This window comes from Eurytemora carolleeae, unplaced genomic scaffold (assembly GCF_000591075.1).
Source record: "Eurytemora carolleeae unplaced genomic scaffold, Eaff_2.0 scaffold186, whole genome shotgun sequence".
NCBI classification, from domain to species: domain Eukaryota; kingdom Metazoa; phylum Arthropoda; class Copepoda; order Calanoida; family Temoridae; genus Eurytemora; species Eurytemora carolleeae.
In genome coordinates this window covers 94,218-117,751 of record NW_019396163.1, presented here as the reverse complement: position 1 = coordinate 117,751, position 23,534 = coordinate 94,218, and the positions used below count along the sequence as shown (strand labels likewise).

Here is a 23,534-nt window from a genome sequence, read left to right as displayed (position 1 = left end):
TTTTCGTACAAGCATCCACTATTTAAAAACTATCCAAAAAATATCCAAAAACTATCCAAAAACGAATGTGGTGTAACGGTTGTTTCTGAATAATTTTTCAACTTTTTTATTTTTTTTAGAATAAAGATATTGCAAAGTTTAACAAAAATACAATTTAACATGAAACAGTTTTGAGATCGAATAAAAAATTGCTTTGGAAAAAAATTATTTGTAATTTTCTCTTAGATTTAAGTTCCTGCAGTCAGCTGGTATATTCAAGTAGATGTTTATTTCCTTCACGTTGGTCACAAGGTTCTCAGATACTATAGTTCCTAAAGTACATGATATATAGTACACAATACACAACAAGGTTCTCAGATACTATAGTTCCTAAAGTACATGATATACAGTACACAGTACACAACAAGGTTCTCAGATACTATAGTTCCTAAAGTACAGGATATACAGTACATAGTACACAACAAGGTTCTCAGATACTATAGTTCCTAAAGTACAGGATATACAGTACACAGTACTCGACAATATCCTCAGATACTTTAGTTCCTAAAGTACAATATATAAGAGTACACACTACACAGTACGCAACAAGATCCTCAGATACTATAGTTCCTAAAGTACAGGATATATAGTACACAGTACACAACAAGGTCCTCAGATACTATAGTTCCTAAAGTACAGGAATATACAGTACACAGTACACAACAAGATCTTCTGATACTTAAAGTTCCTGAAGTAAGGATATTTAGCACACAGTACACAGTAATAGTACAAAGTAAACAGTATGTAGAATATGGGGAAAGAATGGTGATAAACATGATAAAATTAAAAGAGACGCAGTTCAATCGATAATTTATCACAAAATAGCATGGAGTACATTGTAAAAACCTTTATCTTTATGCGAATTGGACTGTTTTGTTTGTTATTTGTATCGAATAAACTTCAAAACGGCTGAACCGATCGGACCCAAAGTTGTTGTGGCAACTCAAATGACCCCAAGAAAGACTTAGGTGCGGTAACCACCAAAAAAATTATCTGAAAAAAATTTCTCGGAAATAAAATCATAAATGGGACTAAAAAAAGTCCTGTGGAAAAAAATTCCTTGAAATAAAAAGTCTCTAGAAATAAAGTCCTACCATTTTGAAACTTTATTTTATAGGATTTTTTCTGGTTCCAGTATGATTCTATACAAAAACGTCCCGGAAAAAAATCCTATTACAGTAGAAAATGCATGGGAACAAAGGATATTTACAACCATGCATTGACGACATTAAAAACACCCATGGCTATATTCAAAATACAGATGCATAGAAAAAAAGTATTTTTTATGAAAAAGTCTTAGACTTGACATCATTTTCACAAGATTTAGGACTTTTTTGCTTGGCATTTTTTCTTCGGATATATTTTCTTCAGGACTTTTTATCCTGTGATCTTATTTTCTGAGACTTTATTGGCAGCCCCCATACTATTTTAGGAAAAAGTCCCAGGAATTAAAAACTCAGAACTACATTTCCAATAACATTTTGTCCTAGGACTTCAGAAAATTGGGGCTTTTTTACCAAAGTTTTTATTTATTTAGTTTTTATTTATTTTTTTATTTACTTTTAGAAATCCATGATCTCAAAGTAAATTTAAATCGATATTATTTTTAACTCTACAATTTGGAAAAGAAAATTACTTCTAAAACTGTTCCTAAAAAAGGAGCACAACTTTACAAATTACTAAAACTTACAACAATACTAGGGTTATACATACATAAATCAAAATTTTTTTTTTTGCCACAATTGTACCTGCTCTTTCCTGTCGTTGGTTCTGTGGAGGAGCTGCCAGCAGACAAGGAAAACAGATACAAAGTAGAAAATAGCTTGTAAAATAAATTCAACATTTTCTCTTTTATGCAGAATTAAATAATGTTTCTTTAAAGATAAATATCTTAGAACTGAATTAGTTATCACTAGAATAAAAAAATGTAATGCATACAAAATAGAAAAAACTATCTGCTGAATTTTGACCTAAACATGTCTGTGCCTGGTGCTTTGAATCTAATTGTGTCAACTGCGCCATTTTAGTATATTCAACCTTATAATACTACTACACGCACGCAAAAAGGGGTGCTCAATATTGCGCATTAAACACCAGATTTTAAACACAAATTTAATCCAAACTGTGGACCTTTTTAAAATACAAATGACGTATTTGAAAAAATATTTTTGTTGATATTATATTGTTTAGGTAACTCTACCCCCCTGTGACCAGGTTTTGGAAATCCCACTAACATGTTTCCTGAGATTTATTGAACCAAAAACCAGTTTTTTATTCAAAGTTCTTAATATTCATATCATACAAGTTACACATTAAACTGAGGTATGCTTTCAATCATACAGAGTGGCCCACGAAACATGACAGTGGATGAATAGTTTAAAATGTCTTTTTCCATAATTTGTTAAATTGTTTGATACCAAAGATGATAATAAGAAATACTAAATGGCAGTAAGTTTATTGTAAAATTGATTTCAAATAGATATATGTTTGAGTAAAAGATGTGTTTAACGAAATAAACTGCAAAACATCTTAAATGACTAATACAGTATCATGGAGAAGACATTAAAAACTATTCACCAACTGTCATGTTTCGTGGGACGTAACTCCTCTTATTCAATAGCAATTAGGAAGAACAAAAAAATTTTGAATTTCTTCTAAGTGACCTAATAGATTTTTTTTCATACTTGTGTGTATAAGCAAAACTAGAGGAGCTACGAAGTCTCTAAGTTGTACCGTCTAAAAAACCAGCCTACAGGAGAACATTTTAACCTTCCAGAGTCTAAACCAGCCTACAGGAGAACATTTTAACCTTCCAGAGTCTAAACCAGCCTACAGGAGAACATTTTAACCTTCCAGAGTCTAAAACTAAACCAGCCTACAGGAGAACATTTTAGCCTTCCAGAGTCTAAAACTAAACCAGTCTACAGGAGAACATTTTAACCTTCCAGAGTCTAAAACTAAAGAATGCGCGAAATTTAAGTTACAGCTTAAAAGTTCTGAAAAATAATGAGTTGAGTTTAAATATTAATCTTTCTCAATTTAAACCTGAAGGGAAATTTAAATTTCCCGGGATAAATTTCAACCAATCAGAATTACGAGAATTACAAATCCACAGAGATTACTCAACATCAGCTGCTCTGTTTCATAATTTCAATTTCAAATTTCAAAATATATTTTGGATTACACGATGTCTTTGGTTATTCAGGATAATGGGAAAAGATTTATAATCTCAAATCGTCAGATTTAATCATTTTCATGATTGAAATATCGTTCATAGTTGAATGCGGGATTTCTGGGTTTAAATTTTAACTCGCAAAATTTTAACCCCAGGGTTAAAAATTCAGGTTCAAGTTAAGTGAGAAATGGCATTTAAGCTGAAACTTCGGAAATTTTAGTTCTTTAGTTTTAGACTCCAGTCAAGCATAAATTTAATCTTCTCCTTCTCTAGTTTACAGTGGTAAAGACGACATATAATATTTTATAAACACTACTCAAGTCACTTCGTAAAATGTCTTTTGATTTTTACAAATTTATTTGTCTTTAAAATAGATCTATAATTACAATTTCAATGAATACAATTTTGGATATGAATATTTCTACTGTTTAAGCAGACATTGTAAATCGTTTAAAATAAGCCACAGTCATAGGCGGTCTCAGGGGGGGGGGGTTGCAGTCCATTACCCCTCTCCTAAGTGAAATTAGGGGCGTGTACCGGTACCCCCCCCACGTTATTTTTTCAAAGGCATTACAAAGGCTTTTGTCCTGGAACAGGTCATCTATGACCACCGACAGGTTGGTCAACTTGGAAAGAATGGCGATGCATAATTTCGGACAACAGTGTTTTTAATACCATTATTTCAAGCGGACCAAGAAAACTAAATCATTATGGATTGGAAGATGGGAGGATATGTTTTATTTTTATTTTGAACTAAAAATCAATTTATTTATAAATTTATAATTTATTTATAAATTTTTAGCATTCTTATGAAATACTTTTTTTAACTTAAAAATAAACATAGTAACTACTTGCAGTCTCCTGCAAAAAAAATTGGCATGATTTAAGAAGCATTATTTACTAAAAGATTAAGAATAATTGCAGGATATAAAAAATAATTGTCTCTTCATTAGAATAATATGATATGATATGTATAATGTTATAATGCATATAAAGTTCAATCCATAATTTTTCTTTATTCGTTATAAGATAAATTAATATTAGAAGGGTTAGGGGGGTAAATAGAACTTTTTAGCAACAGGGAGTTACCCCCCCTATCTTAAAACCTAAAGCCTCCCTTGGACACAGTTAGATAAGTTGTTTTGTGTATAGTAAGTATATATTCTCCAAATATGCAGTTTTGTGTATTTTACAGAATATTCTCCAAATAAACCAGTTTGGTTTATTGTACAGTATATTCTACAAATAAACCAGTTTGGTTTATTGTACGGTATATTCTACAAATAAACCAGTTTGGTTTATTTGTAGAATACTCTAAAAATAAACCAGTTTGGTTTATTGTACAGTATATTCTCCTGGCTGAAAGCAGTACAGTTCGTTATCTTTTTCGTACAAGCATCCATCCAGGCAAATCACAACATTCGACATCTGAAAATAAAAAGAACTAATTGCTCGTTTAACAGTAAAATCTTCTACTTTTTATAACTTGGCAACTTGATGTCTAAAGATGTTGGAAACCGTTAATATTTCTAACTTTGATCAAAGAGTCAACCATGTCCGATTCATTACACAATTAAATGGTCATTAAACATATTTATCTGAGTAAAAATTATGATTATGTTTATGTGAAGTTTCCCATTAAAGAGACCGTTCACTTATTTGGGTAATTTCGGGGTAAACTAAATAGCTTATTAGCTATTTATTAATATTATTCTTGCCTTTTAAAGACAACTGTGGCCGGTGAAAAGGCTGATTTTTCGAAAAATTATGATTATTTGCATGTGAAGTTTCCCATTAAAGGGACCGTTCACTTATTTGGGTAATTTCGGGGTAAACTAAATTGCTTATTAGCCATTTATTAATATTGATCTTGCCTTTTAAAGACAACTATGGCCGTTGAAAAAGCTGATTTTTCGTTCCGAATTCGAGCACAAAGGGACGATACACTAATTGATGTTTTTTTGTCAGTGTCCTGGATTAAAAAAAATTCGATTATAAAATTAACCTGTACAGAATGTAATAGTTAATTGTAAATGTCATAATTTTTTTTTTTTTTAAAGGAGTGTTCGCGAACAATGAAAGGGGGTATAGGCTTACGGCGAAAAATAATTGCTTTTGATCGCTACTAATCTTACTTCTATCTGTTGCGTCTAAAAGGAGAAAATTGTTAAAAACTATACTTATACTGAGGAACGTAGCTTCCATGACAAATTCAGAAAGTTGTAATATACGACTCGTATCGTAAAATAATCAATTTAATTTCAAACAAATCATTCAGATATTACAACCTAAAGTCATTGATTATTTTTCGCGCATTCGTATATATTTAATATTTCATAATATTTTTATTCGTTTTGGATACAATTCACTTAAAACGCCGAAATAGTTGGCCGCCAGATGTCTCTGCTCTCCATGCTTTGAATGAGGATATATCTCACAAAATCAAATATGAAGAAACTGCATAAGTTCTGCAAACCCAGTGTTAGTTTCAAAGCAATGTGCGAAAATCTATCAAGCTTCGCAGTGCTGTCATCATACCACATTTTTAGAAAACGAAAAACACTAGACTGGGACCAATTGGGACTCCATTTCTGAAAACCACATCTGAATAACTAAACTATACCAAGCTAGACTCCATTTCTTAAAACCACCTCTGAATAACTAAACTACACTCTTGCTAAAAGTCTTGTATTGCACCTGTTTTTTGGCAAACCTGTCATTCATAAAATGCGATATCCAGATATGAGTATTAGGATAAAATTTAAAATTTTTATATTGTTTAAAGTAATTTTGCTTTAGGCAAATAGAAATGATGAAAATATAAATTTAACTCAAAAGTTGTCTTCATTTTATTAATATATACGACGACGAATAGATATTGGATAACCTTAAGAGAATATGTTCCATGTAATGGTCCATCCATAACAATCTTCTCAGCTGGGCAGACTATATCTGGTCGGTCAGTTGATCTAGCGCACTCAGAGACCTCAAGACTTTCACCAGAATTGAAACAGAACATGTTCTCATCAGATTCATACAGACAACCATCATCACATTGTCTAGAGCTACTGGCCTAAAAAATAAACCAAAGTAGATGTAAACACGGGCGTAAGTAAGGAGGGTTATTTGGGTTACTTACCCCCCCCCCCAGAGTCCTTGGGGTAATTACAAGAAAGAAAGATTATCAAAGGAGTCAGGAATAATAAAACCAAACAATTTATTGTATTCTTCTATGGTTAGTTTTAAAAAAATATTTTTATCTTTCTGAATTCTCAAAGCTAATATTGTAAACATTTAATGCAAAAAATTCTGAACTGTATTTAAACTTTAAATTATTTTGGTAAAATATTCTAAGTTTGAAATATCAAAGGTTTACACCACGCGGTGCAAAGATTTAGGGATTAGAATATTTGAGTTTGCGGCAAAAACTCAGTTCCAAATCTAGAGAACATTCTGAGACTGAACCTGGCAAACTACTAACTGATTATCATATTTGGTAACTGTAACCTGTGTATCTTTTTGAAAGAACTTCTATAAAATCGAAAATGAAATAAGATTATGAATGTTGGTTAGAATGATTAATCATAAATTCAGTAACTTCAGGAGAAAACGTAACATTATCTGTCCTTTTTCAAAGTAGATGATTAAAATTATTTATGTAGTTTGATGTTTTTTCAGAATATATAAAATGATTATTTCTTGTAATTGTATCTGTAATTAAACCAGGTACTTAACCAATTTTCTTTATCGCCCCGCGCACACCTGAAAAGAATTGATGGACTCATATCGTTAATTTTACAGTTGTTGAAAGTATACATTTTTTAAAAACACAAGAAAAAAGCGATTTGAATTGAACACAGCCAGATCTGCATGCAACAATTGAAAATTTCCTTTTTTCGACATCAAACCCTTAAAAAATGCACTTTTATTTTGGAAATTTTCTAAAGGGGCGGCAAGCCCCCCTACACCAGACCATTACAAAATAATATTTTGCCCCCCACCCCCTAGCAAAAGTGCTAGTTGCGCCTCTGAACACTTTCGCTTAGAGCTGGTTATAGTCTGAAAATTAAACTCTAGCTCCAATGACGAGTTAATCCTCATTAAAAATTAAAGATTGAAAACTTTTTTTTACCCTTAGTTTATATTCTCCTTTAAATTCCCCTTCCAGCACATTTCTGCACTCTGCACATAACTCCTGAGAAAAAGAGAAAAATACAGAAACCAACAAACAATAATTTAACTTACGGAGATAAATAGATTAAGTATAGTAAATACTTTACCTGGTTTACAGTAGTTGTTGTAGTAGTTGCAGTTGTTGTAGTAGTTGCAGTTGTTGTAGTAGTTGCAGTTGTTGTAGTAGTTGCAGTTGTTGTAGTAGTTGTAGTTGTTGTAGTTGTTGTAGTTGTTGTAGTTGTTTTTGTTGTTGTAGTAGTTGTAGTTGTTGTAGTTGTTATTGATGTTGTTGGTGTTGTAGTTGTTGTAGTTGTTGTAGTTGTTGTAGTTGTTGTAGTTGATGTTGGTGTTGTAGTTGTTGTTGTTGTTGTTGTTTTTGTTGTTGTTGTTGTAGTTGATGTTGGTGTTGTAGTTGTTGTTGTTGTTTTTGTTTTTGTTGTTGTTGTTGTTGATGATGATGATGTTGTTGTTGTTGTTGTTGTTGTTGTTGTTGATGATGATGATGTTGTTGATTTTGTTCTTTTTATTATTGCTGTAGTTAATATTGTTGTTGTTGTCATGGTCGAAGTGGAAGAAATGAGAGTTGATCTCTCAAAGATTGTTGTTGTCACGGTTGAAGTTGAAGAAATAAGAGTTGGAATTTCAAAGATTGTTGTTGTGGTTGTTGTTGTTGTTGTTGTCATGGTTGAAGTTGAAGAAATCAGAACTGGAATTTCAAAGATTGTTGTTGTTGTTGTTGTCATGGTTGAAGTTGAAGAAATCAGAACTGGAATCTCAGAGATTGTTGTTGTTGTTGTTGTTGCTGTTGTTGTTGTTGTTGTTGTTGTTGTTGTTGTTGTTGTTGTTGTCATGGTTGAAGTTGAAGAAATCAGAACTGGAATCTCAGAGATTGTTGTTGTCAGGACAACTTTAAATGGAGTTGAACCCACGGGCGTTTTGGATGGTGTAACAACTATAAATGGAGTTGAGTCTAATGGCTTTTTTGTTGTTGTTGTTGTTGTTGATGTTGTTGTTGTTGTTGTTGTTGTTGTTATTGTTGTTGTTATTGTTGTTGTTGTTGTTGTTGTTGTTGTTGTTGTCGTTGTTGTTGTTCTTGTTGTTGTTGTTGTTATTGTTGTTGTTGTTGTTTTTGTTGTTGTCGTTGTTGTTGTTGTTGTTGTTGTTGTTGATGATGTTGTTTTTGTTGTTGTAGTTGTTGTTGTTGTTGTAGTTGTTGTTGTTGTTTTTGGAAGAACAACAACTAATGGAGTAGAGCCAACTTCTACAGAATCTGTTTTAATTGATGATGTTTGATTGGTATCCTCTACCTATAGATAGTAGATACAGTGTATTCTTATTGAAGGGTTTCTACATCCAATGTTTTACTCAGAGATAAGAGAGTACAGAGATCTATCAAAGGTTTGTATATGCGATATTTTCTACAACAGGTACCTTTGGATATGAAATTAAAATGTTAGAGTATTTCTTTGAAAGTTGTAAAACTTTATCCCTGAATTAGTATTATCATAGATGTAACACTAAATGTCTTCTTTTTCAGATTTTGGGATTTTTCGTCCAAAATAATCCTAAGGCAAAAGGAGTTACGCGCATGCTCTCTCACTCTGTGTTGCCATTCAACGCAGCATGAGAATAACTTCCTTGGGCTTTTGCAGGGGTATTGTGAAAGAAATACCCCCAAATCTTGAAAAGACGACATATAGTGTTCTATTGTTATTAATCTATGGGTATACACAATTAGTGGCGGTTAGATGGCAGTCAAGAACCTTTTGCAGAAATATTTCATTTCGTGCCGGTACAACTATTGGCCTACATGTCCCAGCCCGTGAAAGATGATAAGATCCAATACCGCGGAAAAATGAGATTAATATTAATATATCAATTGCATTCATATATTAAACTCATTTTCCCCGGCATTTGATCTTAAATATGTAATACGACATTATAAAAAACTCTTGCTATGTATTCATATGTCTGGGATTCACTGTCATTAAAGTTTCAGTCGTCTTTATAATGTCTTATTCTCTGTTGGTAACCCTAAATGTATTTTAAGAATTTTCTTTAATTTGGCAAAATAACAAGTTTTATGAGTAATTACCTGCAATAGAAAAATAAGAAAGATAAAGTGCTTGATCATCAACATTTTGTCAATCTAATCAATATTCAAGGAAAACAGTCAGAAAGGAATGTGGTTTTGCCGTACACATTTTTTCCTAATCCCTGAACCGTTACAATCCGTCTTTGTAAACCTTTGATACTTCTTGATCTACCAGGATTTAGAGTTTGTTGTTGTACAGATAAAGCGATTAGAAATTCAGAGTTTGATACAAAAACTCGATTCCTTTAAAGATGTATTGTTTCAATCAAACTTTATCAAAATTGTGTTTATATCACAAACTTTTAAACCTCTATATCTTTTCAACCTAATAGCGTAATCCTTTGATATTTCAAACTTAGACGATTTGATCTAACAGAATGCATAGTTTGAAATATCTAAGGTCTATTACTTTTGGTTGAGAAGATATACAAATTAGAAAATAAGATTTTGTTGCAAAGATTCGTTTCCTGTACATGTGTATTCCTAAAGATAAACACACAATGATTTCAAAATCTAGTACAGTGATACCCATAACACTGTGGAATATTAACATGACATTTAAGGAATCTTATGTTTATTTGACATTGTAGGTTGTAGCAGCTTGGAAGTCAAATTATTAAGTGAAATGGGTTTGTACTCTTTGTGCACTGTTTCATGTTCATTGGACCATTCAGTATTATAACTTGAGTCCACAGTCTACTGTTTTATGAGCCTAATTGTATTTTGTAAGTTCAATTTTCATTACAAAAAATTGCAACAAAAATACTTCCGAAATCCAAAAACATCTTTGGATAAAAAAGAAATATTAAATTTGTATACAAAGAAACATCGAAAAATAATTTCCAAAAATTCCTAAAATCTAAATAGAAATAGGAGTATAAAATAATCATAATTGTATTTTTAGATTTAAGTTGATTTGAATGAGCTTGACTAGGATCGCATTGAACCTTGGCTATCTCCTGACTACCATTTACATCTTATAACATAGCTTACAGTTACACTTGTACTCTTGCATGAGAGAGAAAATAATAACTATATGGTTAATCATGAAAATACTCATTTATAATATTGAATTGAAGTTTTGCATAAGGATTCTGTCAAAATATATTGATTTCAGGAAATGAAATTTATTACTTGCTTCAAACTTTAATTTTCTATTAATGAAATAACACAATTATTAATGGTGCTGTAAACCTTTGATATTTCAAACTTTAGCAATTTGAAAAAACAAGACATTCATATATATGTGTTGCGTATAGCCGGCTGGACCGATTGGGCTGAAATTTTGGTGGACACTCATGGTTGGCAGGGGTTATTAAGGGCTTAAAATAAATTTGATTTTTTTTTTTTTTTTTATTTTTTTTTTAATTTTTTTTTTCAACGGGCAACTCCAGACCCTTCAGCTAGTTGTTGATATAAGGATTAAAAAGGTAGAGGTTAAGGCGAGTAATAAATCAGTCCCATTTAACATTTTTAGTTAGAACCTATTATTTTTAAAAAACTCCAGATCGAAACAGTATATTTGTATTTGCTGCTTTATATGGTTTATCATTAAATGGAAAGATATAGCTCTGATTCTTCATGGAATACTTAAACTAGAGAAATTGTTTTCATAATAACTATATTATAATCTTCTCAATGGTATATTATTAAAATATGAATTGCATGATTATATAAGTACTGTAAAATGTGAATGAAAAACATTTAAATGTTTAAATAAATAAAACTGCACAAAATCTTTAGAGCAAAGTTTGTCTGAAGATAATTTCATATTATTTTTTAATTCTGAATAAAATCATTTAATTCTTTTTAAACTAATTTATATTTGATTTTTTTTAACTACAGCTTTGTAATCTAAACCTAATTAAAACTTAGTTAGACTAATGCACATTTATCTTATTATACAGTTGTCGTCGTAAATATCAATTCAATGAAGACGAATATCTATTTCGATTTTTATTACTACTAACAGCTTGAATACACATAAACAAGGAAACAAAGAGAAGCTTTCAATTAACAGATTCTTCTAATGTCTTGTAATCTTGTAATCTTGTAATCTTGTAATCTTGTAATCTTGTAATCTTGAAATCTTGTAATCTTGTAATCTTGTAATCTTGTAATTTTGTAATCTTTTATATTGTAATCTTGTAATCTTGTAATCCTGTAATCTTGTAATCTTGTAATCTTGTAATCTTTTATATTGTAATCTTGAAATCCTGTAACCTTGTAATCTTGTAATCTTGTAATCTTGTAATCTTAAATTTGAAAATAAGCTTGTTTGAAATCAAAACCTAAATTGAAAAGTCGTCCTCATTGCATTGATAAAACGCCGTCCACTGTATGAGATGTTTCATTGATAATATCCTAGATTACCATTTTTAGACCCCCTCCCCCGGGCCCCCCTCCTATCAATTTTGTACATGGATCTCATATGTTACACATGAATATAATTGGTCATTTGGTCGCAGCGCCAGGCCCCCTAGCCTTTCCTTGCCGCGGCGCTCGGCCCCCTAGTCTGTCTTAATCCAGCTTAACCCTAAAATGATAAAAAAAATGATAATTTTGCTGAAAATTAGTGGTTATGTACACAAATGACAGGAGGGGGGTCGTGGGAAGGGTTGGGGGGTAAAAAAAATCGTATACTAGGACGGACTATGTTTCATTTGGTGTACTGTCTCGTATACCGTCTTCAATACGTCTTACTGCCTGAAAATCGGTTCGATATATTCAGTCTATTCGATATATTCAGTCTAGTTTAACAAATATATTCAGTCTAGTTTAACAAATATATTCAGTCTAGTTTAACAAATATATTCAGTCTAGTTTAACAAATATATTCAGTCTAGTTTAACAAATATATTCAGTCTAGTTTAACAAAACAAAAACCTCTTGATTGACAGCTTCTCTTTGTTTCCATGTTTATGTGTAACCACTCTGCATGCGGTTTGCAAAACCAAAATTGAACTGGAAAGTCGTCTTCATTGTCTTGATATGTACGACGACGACTGTATATCTCTCTATTTATTAAATCTGATCCCTCCTTTCCAATAGTTTTGAATTGTGTTCAGTTTATTAAAGAAGTCCAAAACTTGTTTGTTAAGTGAACGTATAAAATGCCTTTTTTTGCTGAAAAATAGGTGAATTTTTTATTAACATAGGTATGTATGGTAGTAAGCAGATACTTTTCTTGTTTTTCAACATTTATTCAATAATTTTTTTTTCAATTCCCCACTACCCTAACTACCACCGACAAGTTGAAACTTTTTTTTTCAACATTTATTCATTAATTTATTTTTCAATTTGCCACTACCCTCACTACCTCCGACTTTTTAAAATCTATATATCAACATTTTTTTCAAAATTTTTTTTTTTTTTAAACTACCCTCACTACCATCGACAAGTTGAAACTTTTTTATCAACATTTATTCAATAATTTATTTTTCAATTCCCCACTACCCTCACTACCACCGACAAGTTGAAACTTTTTTATCAACATTTATTCAAGAATTTATTTATAATTCCCCACTACCCTGAGTTCTACCATTTATATACAAATCAATACACATCTTTATTTTAAAAATTTAAATTTTTACTACTTTAACTACCTTTTATTTACCTCACATAAAGCTAATGTGAAAAATAAGGCATTTTATACATACAGGTTTGTTAATGCGCTTTGTATACATTATTTATTATTGTAAAATTTATGTAGATACATTTTACAAACAGTGTAGATACAAAAGTTATGCAATATTGTAATTAATTATTAGGTCCATCAAAATAGTTTTAGTTAATTAGCTCTGTTACATATTGCATAAAGTATAGCAAACACAAATGTTTATATCAATCAATGGTAGAAATAATTACATGGATACAGTTTCTCAAAAATATATCTCACATGCAACCGACATCTTGAAGTGATTTATAATTGTATTTTTCATAAAATATTGCAGAAAAATCATTACCACAGCATTTAGCAAAAAATATTAAATATTAAACTTTTAATTAAAATTGTGGATAATTTGTTTCGATAAACAAAACTAAATTTAAAAAAGAACATATGTAAGTGCATGACTGCATGCATGACTTAGGTTGACTGCATGATTATCAAAGCTGAAACTGAAAAAATATTTACAGATACAGGTTGTCCCAATAAACATGGGAATTAAGTGACGACTTTAATATCGTCTTTGTTCCTTGCGGCATTATACGTTAACACACACAATTTTAGTAGTATCTCAGATAAAAACTTGACATCTAAAACTACAAGACTTGGGAATTCCAAAATGTGGTCTACCATTTTCGCATCATCAAAATTGACGGAGTTATAGACAAATCTGCCCAAACTCTCCATTATTAAATTGTTCAAATGTTTGATGTCTCGTCAATTTTAAACATATAAAGAGGGCAGACCACATTTTGAAGAGCTCAGAAGACATGCATTCTTTTAATGATTCACTTTTTGTCATTTTTTTCAACTATCAAAGACGACTTTCAAGTTGTCTCTTAATTCCCATGTTTATTGGGACACCCTGTATCAAAACAACTGGAACAAAAGTAAAATCAATCCCAACAATTTGACGAGAAACTATTTTCCAATAACTGGAGGTTTGTAGTCGAGGTTGACCGCTGCTGTAAAGCTGGCTGCATACAAATCAAGCCTCTGGGTTAACTAAGAAACAATTATATTAAGACAGCAATAATAGTAAACTTGTTTTTTATTAAGTAGCTTGTGAAGGTTTTGGTATACAACTTCAATAAACTTAAAAAGGTTAAAAGAAAATAATTTAGCTAAGGAGAAAATGTCAACATAATGTCAACTTTTACAATTTTGGAAAAACACTCAATTTAAACAGAAAACTCAACAAGATTATTTGTTGATTGGGTTCCAATGAAAGATGGCGACTTGCAAAGAAGTATTTAAAGGCTTATATTGTTGGTAGAAAAGAGCCGCAAAGCGCTATTAAAAGGGAGTGACAAGCTATGTAAGGCAGTTGAACTGGGTATGCAGTGTATAGGAAGGTGTTGAGAAAATAAAAATTAATCTTATCATCGAAAATAAGTAATTTTGTTCAATTATTAGTTTCTGGTTTCTCATTATTGACAAAGGTTTTCTGCAGATTTTCTAGAATTATTATTGAAAAGACGACATTTGAAGAATTTGAAGAAATCTGCGAATAAATTCAAACTAAATAAGAAATTCAATATAATAATGACAACGAAATAATAATCGATTTAGCATTGATTTATTGACAAATTTCTTTTGCGAAATATATGTTCCTAACCATCTAATTAGATTACTGTATAATTTTTACTTTATTTTTCGTTGTCATTATTTAATAATTAAAAAAACTAATTTTGAAAACGTATCCACCCCCAAGTTTTGAATGTCGAATTTGCGCTCAAACTCAGGATTTACAGATCTTTAAAAAGTTTAATATGTCTCAAATGAATCCGAAAGAAGTTTTTCACAACACTGCATACTCAGTTCAACTACCTTACATAGCCGGTCACTCCCTTTAAAGCATAGTTCCAAAAATTGCTCCTCGCTGATAAAAATTGATAAAAAGTATAAACAAGTATTCGCCGAAAACGAACTACCGGACCCTTTGAAGAAGTAATAATTGTATTTTTGTCTTACCCTTAGTCCCCATTTATCTGTAATTTGTCTGCACAGGTTTAAATCCACCTCAGTAATCAGCAATCCATCTTTCACTCTGCTCAGTCCCTGCATTATTTATTAAATGTATCTTGGCTCAGCTCCTATATTATTTGTTAAATGTATCTCGGCTCAGCCCCTATATTATTTGTTATGTATCTAATTAAAAAATAATGAAAATTAAGGAGTTTTATAAATTTGTTGCCATTTTTCAAGCCACGACCAGGGCCTAAGATCATTTTTATTTAGGTGTGGAATTGGATTTAGATTTAAAGCTTGCAGTTTATGCTTCATAATTTTCTCTATTTCTCGTTACTTAGATCCAGATCTTAAATGAGTGTTCATTTTGTTTGAAAAACATGTGAAAAGGAAAGCTATCTGATTGTTTATGTGTAAAATTCATTCCAAACTTAGATCTATGAGCTCAAGTAATTCATGGTTTGAAATATTAGGTTTCAAGATTGCAACGACATATAACTAGAAAGGTAAGTATTCTGATTTTTTTTGCTTTTGTTTTTAAGAAAAAAAATTGTTTTCCACTATTAGCAAAGATCTACCAGAGAGAACTGCCAATTTTTCAGGGAATTTACTTTTCGACGTATTTTCGAGACTTTTTTGATGAAATTTCGATGAAAACACTTTTTCTCCCGAGGGAAATTCTCGCTTTAAGTATAATTATTTACAACTGCTTAAAAGGGAAGTTAAGGGAATTTTACTATACCAAGGATTCCCCAGACCAATTTTGTCTGCAAAACATCCAGAGCGGAGAGAGGGATGTTTTGTAGACAAAAATTGGTCGAGGGAACCCGTGGTTAAGTAAGATTTTTAATTTCCCGAAAAAGTAGTTAATTGCACACAATTTTATCGTCTTTTTTTGGGATCAAAACTTTGTCATGAAAAATTCGCAGAGCGGTTGGTTATTTTGCATAACTGTCCCAAGGGACGTTAAGTAACTTAACCTCCCTCTGTTGGGGTAATCATAGGTCAGTAATGTTGGTCAAAAGGCGGTAAAATATGTAATTTTATCCCATTCTTTAAGCAACATTATTAATCGATTTAACTTGTCAATATTAATTAATGAGTAGAGTTAATTGTATTATTGATAATATTAATATGTCTAAATGCTAAAAAAGTTTTTTATTTTTTTTAAAACTTCATGGCTACATCTGATGAAAATTTGCAGTTCATCATTTTCACTCCATTGGGTTAAGAAAAATATATTTACTGTTCTCCGGGAGAAAAAGTTAAAGAGTTGATATGAGCAACGTCAATAATATTGCACAGAATGGGATAAATATCAAAATTATTTTCAAGTAAATCCTACAGGAGTTCTGCTGCCATCAGGAGCTGCGATATAACTGGATCCGTAGAAATGTCCGAACTCCTTGTGTGCTGGTTTACCATCCCCTGAGGTAAATTCCCTGTAAAATAGGTTTTTTTTCCCTTTTTTCTTTCTATATAATAAAACAAGACATTCATATATATGTTGCGTATAGCCTGCCAACGACGGCTGGACCGAATTGGCTGATTTTTTTTTGTGGACACTCATGGGTGGCCGAGAAGCGTTATTGGCTAAAATATTCGAAACTATTTTTTTTTTTATTTGAAACAAAAATTCCACGGGCAACGCCGGGCCCTTCAGCTAGTTACAGATAAATAGAATTGTTATGAAAGTTTTAGAGTGGTTGGTCCGATCAACAACGGTACCATTACAAGTTTTGTCTGATCATGAATCAATGATTTTTCTGTAAAATTTGATACTTTCAATCGTGGGGTTTTCTATAAAAGTGATTTCAAGATTTCTTGTTACAGAAACAACAGCGGAATTATGTGAAAATTAAACACTTTTAAAGATAGAAAACGACGACATTTCTACATCATTTATCATTCCCTTTATGTTAAATTTCTGATCTTGTATAAACCATATTTAAATATTTGAATTTATAATAAAATATTGGAATTGGATTTAAATCAAATGAACAGAAAGACAGCTTTAGGATTACTAATAAAGACTTCAGAGACGACTGTGTGGAATTTATTCATTTTGACATTTATGACTCTCCGCAAGCATTACACTATCATTTTCTTTACTATCTAATTAAATATTTTCAATAACCTACCCCAAATTATGCCTTCTAATTGTCGTATTAAAAGATTTTAAGGTCGTTTTAAACGTTTCAAACTTTGCTGGTAACTCTGTAACTCTATCAGAGAGTTCGAAAGATAATAATTATCTTACATGCTTACCTTGGAAAATGTTCAGTTCCAACTCTATTGATGGCAGCTGTAAAATAACTGTTGGCAATAGCAGCATTTCTAGCTTCTATCCTCCACATTGGTTCAGATAGGGAACCTAGATATATACACAATACACATATAAACAGTTTGTTTAAATCTTCCTGACAGCAACAATCTCAAGAACTGACGAGGGTCAACCACGACCGAAACATGTTTTTAATAAATGTGGAACTAACATCTACTTTATTTTACTCTTCAGAGGTTTGGTCCATCAACATCACCGAATTTTAAACATTCCGTAGTTCTACAGAGTTCCTGAATAAAAATTTGAGGCAAATCGGTTATGATCAGACATACAAACAAACAGAGATTACTACTTTATATATATACATATATATATATAGATGATAAATTTCCTACCAACAGTTGCGCTTGGATTGAAGACGATCTCAGCTCCGTTTACCCCGTACATCATCCAGTTCTGAGGATGGTGTCTTCCATAACAGATATTTATAGCAATCTTTCCGTAGATTGTCTGGAACACTCTATGACCAGTGTTGCCCTGGAATTTAATATAGTACAGGGTTACCCACAAAAGATAAGACTTCATAGACGACTGTACGGAATCAATACTACCTGTTTTCTTAAATTTATGGTTCCCGGCGGCTGTAAACAGATTATTTCTTTGACAAATTATAAAATAAGCGCATTGAAGGACTATTTTCAGGGCAAAAACCTTGAAATCGTCATATTTTCAGAGTTTTGAGTCGTCTTTGCAGTCTCATCCTTTGTTTCTGCATACTAATCTAATTTTCTAATTTATATTTCTTTAAAAATATGATGTTGTATATCTTTGTTATTTAAAACTGTTAAATTCTACTAGATTAAATAATTTAAGTTTTAAATATCAAAGTATACACCATCTGGTTGCAAAAATATAGGGATTAGAAAATTCCAGTTTGTAGCAAGTAATCTATTACTTTGCTAATAATATATCGATAAATGGTTTTGTGTCGAAAAGTATCAATTAAAATCAAATTAGCAAAATCCTTGGAATGGGTCTGGCGTTTAATTTCTTTAAATTAAATTTTGCAAAACGAGCTTATAATCCTCACCTCATAGTAATAACTTGATTCGTTGAAATCTCCCACTCTAGGGATATGGTTCTTACGAGATATACCCAACACTTTCCCAGTCTGATCTATACATATAAAAAAGGAATTGAGTTTTTGACACAAACTCACATGTTCTTATCACTTTATCTTTGCATCCTGCTGGTGTAACACTTTTATATATCAAACTGAAAATATTGGATCTTACAGAATTCATAGTTTGAAATGTCAAGGTCTACGACATTCGGTTTTAAAGATATAGGAATAAAAAATCATATTTTGTGGCAAAGACTTAATTCCTTTGGGACTAAGACTATAAATATTTTATCTGGTATTATTAAAGAGAAATACTAATTTTACTTTGCTCACAAAAACGCCGCATAGATCTAAGGTTAAAGATTTACAAAGGAATTAAGTCTTTTCCACAGCCCTGATTTTCTAATCCCTAAATCTCTGCAACCCAACGTCGTAGACCTTAGATATTTCAAGCTATGAATCTGTTAGATCAAATAGTCTCAGATCAGGTTATATGGAATTAGATTTTTTGGGACAAAGCCTCAAATCCCTTTTTTAACATTAAAAAAGTGGGACAGTCATATTTTTTAAGAAACAGTTAAATGGTTTACCAATAACAACTGCAGTATTCCAGAGTACATCTCCGTGTGTTTCATCTCGTTCAAGAATAGGAGATATAATAACCATCTTATACTTCTCAGCTAACTAAATACAAGATAAAATCATGTTTGAAAATGTTTAAAGAATAGGAGATATAATAACCATCTTATACTTCTCAGCTAACTAAATACAAGATAAAATCATGTTTGAAAATGTTTAAAGAATAGGAGTTATAATAACCATCTTATACTTCTCCGCTAACTAAATACAAAATAAAATCATATACATTTATATGAGATTATAAGATCAGAGTTCGTAGCTAAATCTCAATTCCTTTAAATCTATAATTAAAGTTCTGTGTGATGTTATAATTCTTAGGTTGATGATGTTAATACTAATGTAATAAATAAATGGCATAATTCTACAACCAATTTTAATTTTTGGTTATTTGATAAAAGTGCTTTACGCATATGCAGCAGAGGAAGAGAAGAATTTAACAAATTTCCTTAAAAAACTGTTCATTGTAACCTTTGCTAGAAATAGTGTTGAATGTCCATCTATTGCTGATTCTGCAAACTGTGTCCAAGGATGCTTCTCTCTTGTACAGAACGCAAACGGCATTGCTAAAATAGAAATATTTTTAAAAAGATTTTTACTTCTTGGAGTTGGTTTTATTCTTGAAATGAAACCTCGTGCATGAAAAGTTCTATTCAAAGTTTTCTTCATATTCCTGATCTTAACTTTTTTGAGACGATAACCAATATTTAAATTTTTTGTAAAATATTATTCATGTACACTCTAAAGACACTGTAGCTAGTAAAAATATATTCTATTTAAAAAAACATGACTTTGCCACCCAAAAAAGTCAATTACTCAGTTAATAAATGGATAACAAAAGAATTAAGTCTTTGCCACAAACTCCCTATATCCCTTTATATCTTCCAACACATTGTCGTAAACCTTAGATATTTCAAACTATGAAATCTGTTAGATCAAATAAGTTTGAAATATCACAGGTTTAAACCAAATATACAGGGATTAGAAAATTTAAGTGTGTGGCAAAGACTCAATTACTTCAGAATAAATCAATTAGAACTTTCATGTAAGGTTTCATTTTAGAGTAAAACAATCTCCAATGAAAGAGTAAACATCTTTTTACTTATTATTTACTTACTCCATGCTTCCTGAAGGCAGACTATATTAACCCCTGCTCTTCCAGCATTCTCTATAATGGCTCCAATACGAGCATGCAGTGCAGAAATCTGAATTAGAAAATACGAACAATAAACGTTTTGGAATAAAGTCTTTGAAAGGCATTAAATGATCTGTCAAAAATCAATTGTACAACTGCGAAAAGTAAAGATTAAAGTAAAGAAGCTGAAATAAATGCGTAAAATCGTTTCTGAAATCTTATTTTGTGCTGTTACTTTTACACACATAATAGAATAGTTAGACTTAGACAATATTTGAAAAGATTAGACAATGTTTGACAATATTAGACAAGATTAGACGATGTTAGACAAGATTAGACAATGTTAGATAAGATTTGACAAGATCAGACAAGATTAGACAATGTTAAACAAGATTAGACAAGATCAGACAATGTTAAACAAGATTAGACAAGATCAGATAAGATTAGACAATGTTAGACAAGATTGGACAATGTTAAACAAGATTAGACAAGATCAGATAAGTTTAGAAAATGTTGGACAAGATTAGACAAGATCAGATAAGATTAGACAATGTTGGACAAGATTAGACAAGATTAGACAATATGTAAGTTAAGGATACCTGATCTTGAATCGGTGAATCTGTTGGTAAAACTATTTTGTTCTGGATTAGTCCAATCTTAACCAACCTAATTAATCAAAAATATTGTCTAGGCAGGATATTGAATTTAAAGGTACTATAAGTGTGATCTTTAGTGACCCATGATACAAAGATGGTAATGCCCAATTCACAAAGGTACCCTTGAAACCATTATCTTTTCAATAATGATGAAGATATTGGCGTTTTCTAATTTTAAAAGCGTTTAATTCTGATAATTCCAAGATGTTTTCCTGCAGCAGACTTGCCCAAGTCACTTATGTAGAGAAGCCACAATTAAACTAAATAGCCTGTTAGCTGTTAATTGGTATTAGTCTTATTTTTCAAAGACAACCGTGGCCGGAGAATTGCGCTCGAATTCTGAACGAAAAATCGCCTTTTTCTCCGGCCACAGTTGTCTTTGAAAATTAAGACCAATACTTATCAATAGCTAATAAGCTATTTAGTTTACCCCGAAATTACCCAAATAAGTGAACAGTCCCTTTAAATTTATCATTATGGATCAGACAAAGATTTAAAGGGTGCTGTTGTGAATCAGACTCTAAATATCTACAATCCTGGCTTTCAGAAGGCAAACTCTGCGGGTTAGTTTTTGCTTTAGTTAAAGAAACAGTAAAAAGGTAAAATCATTAATAGGATAAGCGGCTCAAAGCATTTCTATTTATGCGACAAGATTAAATTTACCTGGGTCTTCTAGTCTCTTCTGGTAAGGCAGGAATACTGAACGCTTTCACCTAAAAATATAAAATTTTAAAAAAATTTTAATGAAAAATATGGTTTTTATTTATTGAAAAATTTGTTTTCCAAAATTAAAGTAGTAGTTGTTAAGAAATCACACATTATACTATAAAAAAACGTGTGGCATGTTTGTATTATTTCCAAAACTTTCTTAGTTAAATATTTTTGTTTGATTCTTCAGCGGCATCAGCGTTTAACCTGATTTTACCAATATTTTCTTTAAAACCATAATCACAGATTAGCACTAGTCCTGTTATTTCCTAAATGTGGTCTGCTATTTTTGAGCTTTCACAATTACCGGAGATATAAATGATTTCGTTCATAACAAGACATTTTTATAGTTTTATTTCATATATTGTAATTTTTATATAATTCTTAATAACTCTGATATTTTTGAGCAGACCACAATTTGGAAATGGCAGGATTAGAACAATTCTGTGATATTGGTTTTATAAAAAAAAATATTGCTAAAATCAGGTAACCTATGTTGAATGCCGCAAAATATTTCTAAAGTCAAAGACAACTTCGAAGTGATCAATTAATCTATAACACTATTCAGGGTTATTTATAATTTTACTGTATGTCCGATCATAACTCAGAAACCCAATCACTAATTTGCCTCAAATTATGATTAGGTAACTCCGTAGAACAACGGTAATGTTCTCAGTGTGGTTTAAAAATCCCTAAATTTCGTGAGTCGACTTTGAAAGAGAGCTAGTTACAACTTAAAATACAAAAAAGATGGCGTCCTCCTTCATATTCTACTGATTTATGGGTGTTCTTATACCTGATAGTTTTCAGCCTCAGCCTTCTCGAGAACCTCGGCAGGAATTTCAAGATCACTAAAATATTTAAAGAATATTTAAAATAGAGAATATTTTAACCAATTCTAATTAAACTTTAAAATTTATCCAAATTTGATATTGTTTCTTAAACAATTTTTATAAAGTGGATCCTCTTCATAAAAATAATATTAATTTTAACATAATAGTTTAATGGAACGAATTCATTTTTTGCTATTTAACTTTAAAAACAAGACGAAAATAAATTTTTTTTAAAATTTTTTTTTGAACAACGTCAGTAGTTATGGATTAGGCTGGGATATGACACATTTTAAAAAATATTAAGCTAATATTATTTTATTTTATTGTTATTTTGAGAGAAACACTAAAAGCGTTCAAGATGATGGCTGACAAAAAGGCATATTGTTGGGTAAAATAGTTGAGCTTTTAAAGGTTTACACCATCAGGTTTAAAAAATATAGGGATTAGAATATTTGAGTCATTCAGAATATGAAAAAGTGTCATAGAAAGGGAAGATAACGATATTATAAACTTACAGAGCTCTGGGTTTGATATCGGATTTTGCTTATAGATTCTAATTCTCCAGGAGGAATATATATACTTACAGAGCTGGGTTTCCATATAGGATTATATTGATAGATTCTAATTCTCCAGGAGGAATATATATATACTTACAGAGCTGGGTTTCCATATAGAATTTTATTTATAGATTCTAATTCTCCGGGAGGAATATACTTCTCCAGGATACTTTCAACACTCTCAACTTCACCAGACATTGTTCAGCTACCTATCTATCAGCTGGAAACAAATCTTCTTTTAATTATATCATTTATTTCAAAATTTTCTAATTGTCTCTACAAACTTAAAAAGGTAGTTTATTGTCACTGTAAATACTTTGATTTAAACAATTCTATATAAAATTCGCTGAAGACCAAATTGAAAGAAAAGCAAGATAACGTTGAATCGCGGAGACTTAGTTGAACTACTACTCTTCAGCTTGGCCCGGCACACTAAAGATGTGATTCAACCTAATCTATGCGGTTCAACCACTTCGATCGTT

General features: G+C 31.1%; 3 protein-coding genes across 6 annotated transcripts in view; all 3 read right to left on the bottom strand.

Annotated features, from left to right (window-relative positions):
- Window positions 1-2,119, bottom strand: part of LOC111696877 (uncharacterized) — a 4,844-nt gene extending 2,725 nt beyond the window's left edge. For 3 of the 4 annotated variants that reach the window (XM_023466630.1, XM_023466633.1, XM_023466631.1), the window contains exons 1-3: window positions 2,010-2,119; window positions 1,788-1,861; window positions 236-311 (exon numbers count right to left, since the gene is read on the bottom strand). In XM_023466630.1, coding sequence (XP_023322398.1) covers window positions 236-311; window positions 1,788-1,861; window positions 2,010-2,017 — 158 coding nt within the window. In that variant the 5' untranslated portion in view covers window positions 2,018-2,119. The remainder of the gene's footprint in view (window positions 1-235; window positions 312-1,787; window positions 1,862-2,009) is intronic. The other variant, XM_023466634.1, reaches the window with a different exon arrangement.
- A 5,579-nt stretch (window positions 2,120-7,698) lies between these two features.
- LOC111696894 (cell wall protein DAN4-like) lies at window positions 7,699-8,544 on the bottom strand (the record flags this gene model as incomplete). Its single annotated transcript, XM_023466670.1, has 2 exons — window positions 7,699-8,364; window positions 8,446-8,544. Coding segments are annotated over 2 exons (765 nt in total), but the record flags the coding sequence as incomplete, so codon positions are not given.
- Window positions 8,545-13,154: 4,610 nt separating this feature from the next.
- On the bottom strand, window positions 13,155-23,298 carry LOC111696888 (beta-ureidopropionase). Its single transcript, XM_023466662.1, has 13 exons — window positions 23,150-23,298; window positions 22,459-22,513; window positions 21,618-21,667; window positions 20,898-20,964; window positions 20,281-20,368; window positions 19,635-19,729; window positions 19,118-19,211; window positions 18,495-18,580; window positions 17,800-17,941; window positions 17,389-17,494; window positions 16,466-16,562; window positions 15,124-15,210; window positions 13,155-14,154 (listed from the first exon to the last, which is right to left on the bottom strand). Exons 1-13 carry the CDS (start codon window positions 23,248-23,250, stop codon window positions 14,071-14,073), a joined length of 1,152 nt encoding a protein of 383 aa, XP_023322430.1. The 5' UTR covers window positions 23,251-23,298; the 3' UTR covers window positions 13,155-14,070.
- Between the last annotated feature and the right edge of the window lie 236 nt (window positions 23,299-23,534).

Coding starts and splice junctions, on each gene's coding strand:
- LOC111696888 (XM_023466662.1), bottom strand. CDS start 23,250: ATGTCTGGTGAAGTTGAGAGTGTTGAAAGTATCCTGGAGAAGTATATT. Junction 19,212..19,634: donor CAACACTATTTCTAGCAAAG/GTTACAATGAAC, acceptor TCTTGTATTTAG/TTAGCTGAGAAGTATAAGAT. Junction 17,495..17,799: donor CAATCCAAGCGCAACTGTTG/GTAGGAAATTTA, acceptor GTATATATCTAG/GTTCCCTATCTGAACCAATG.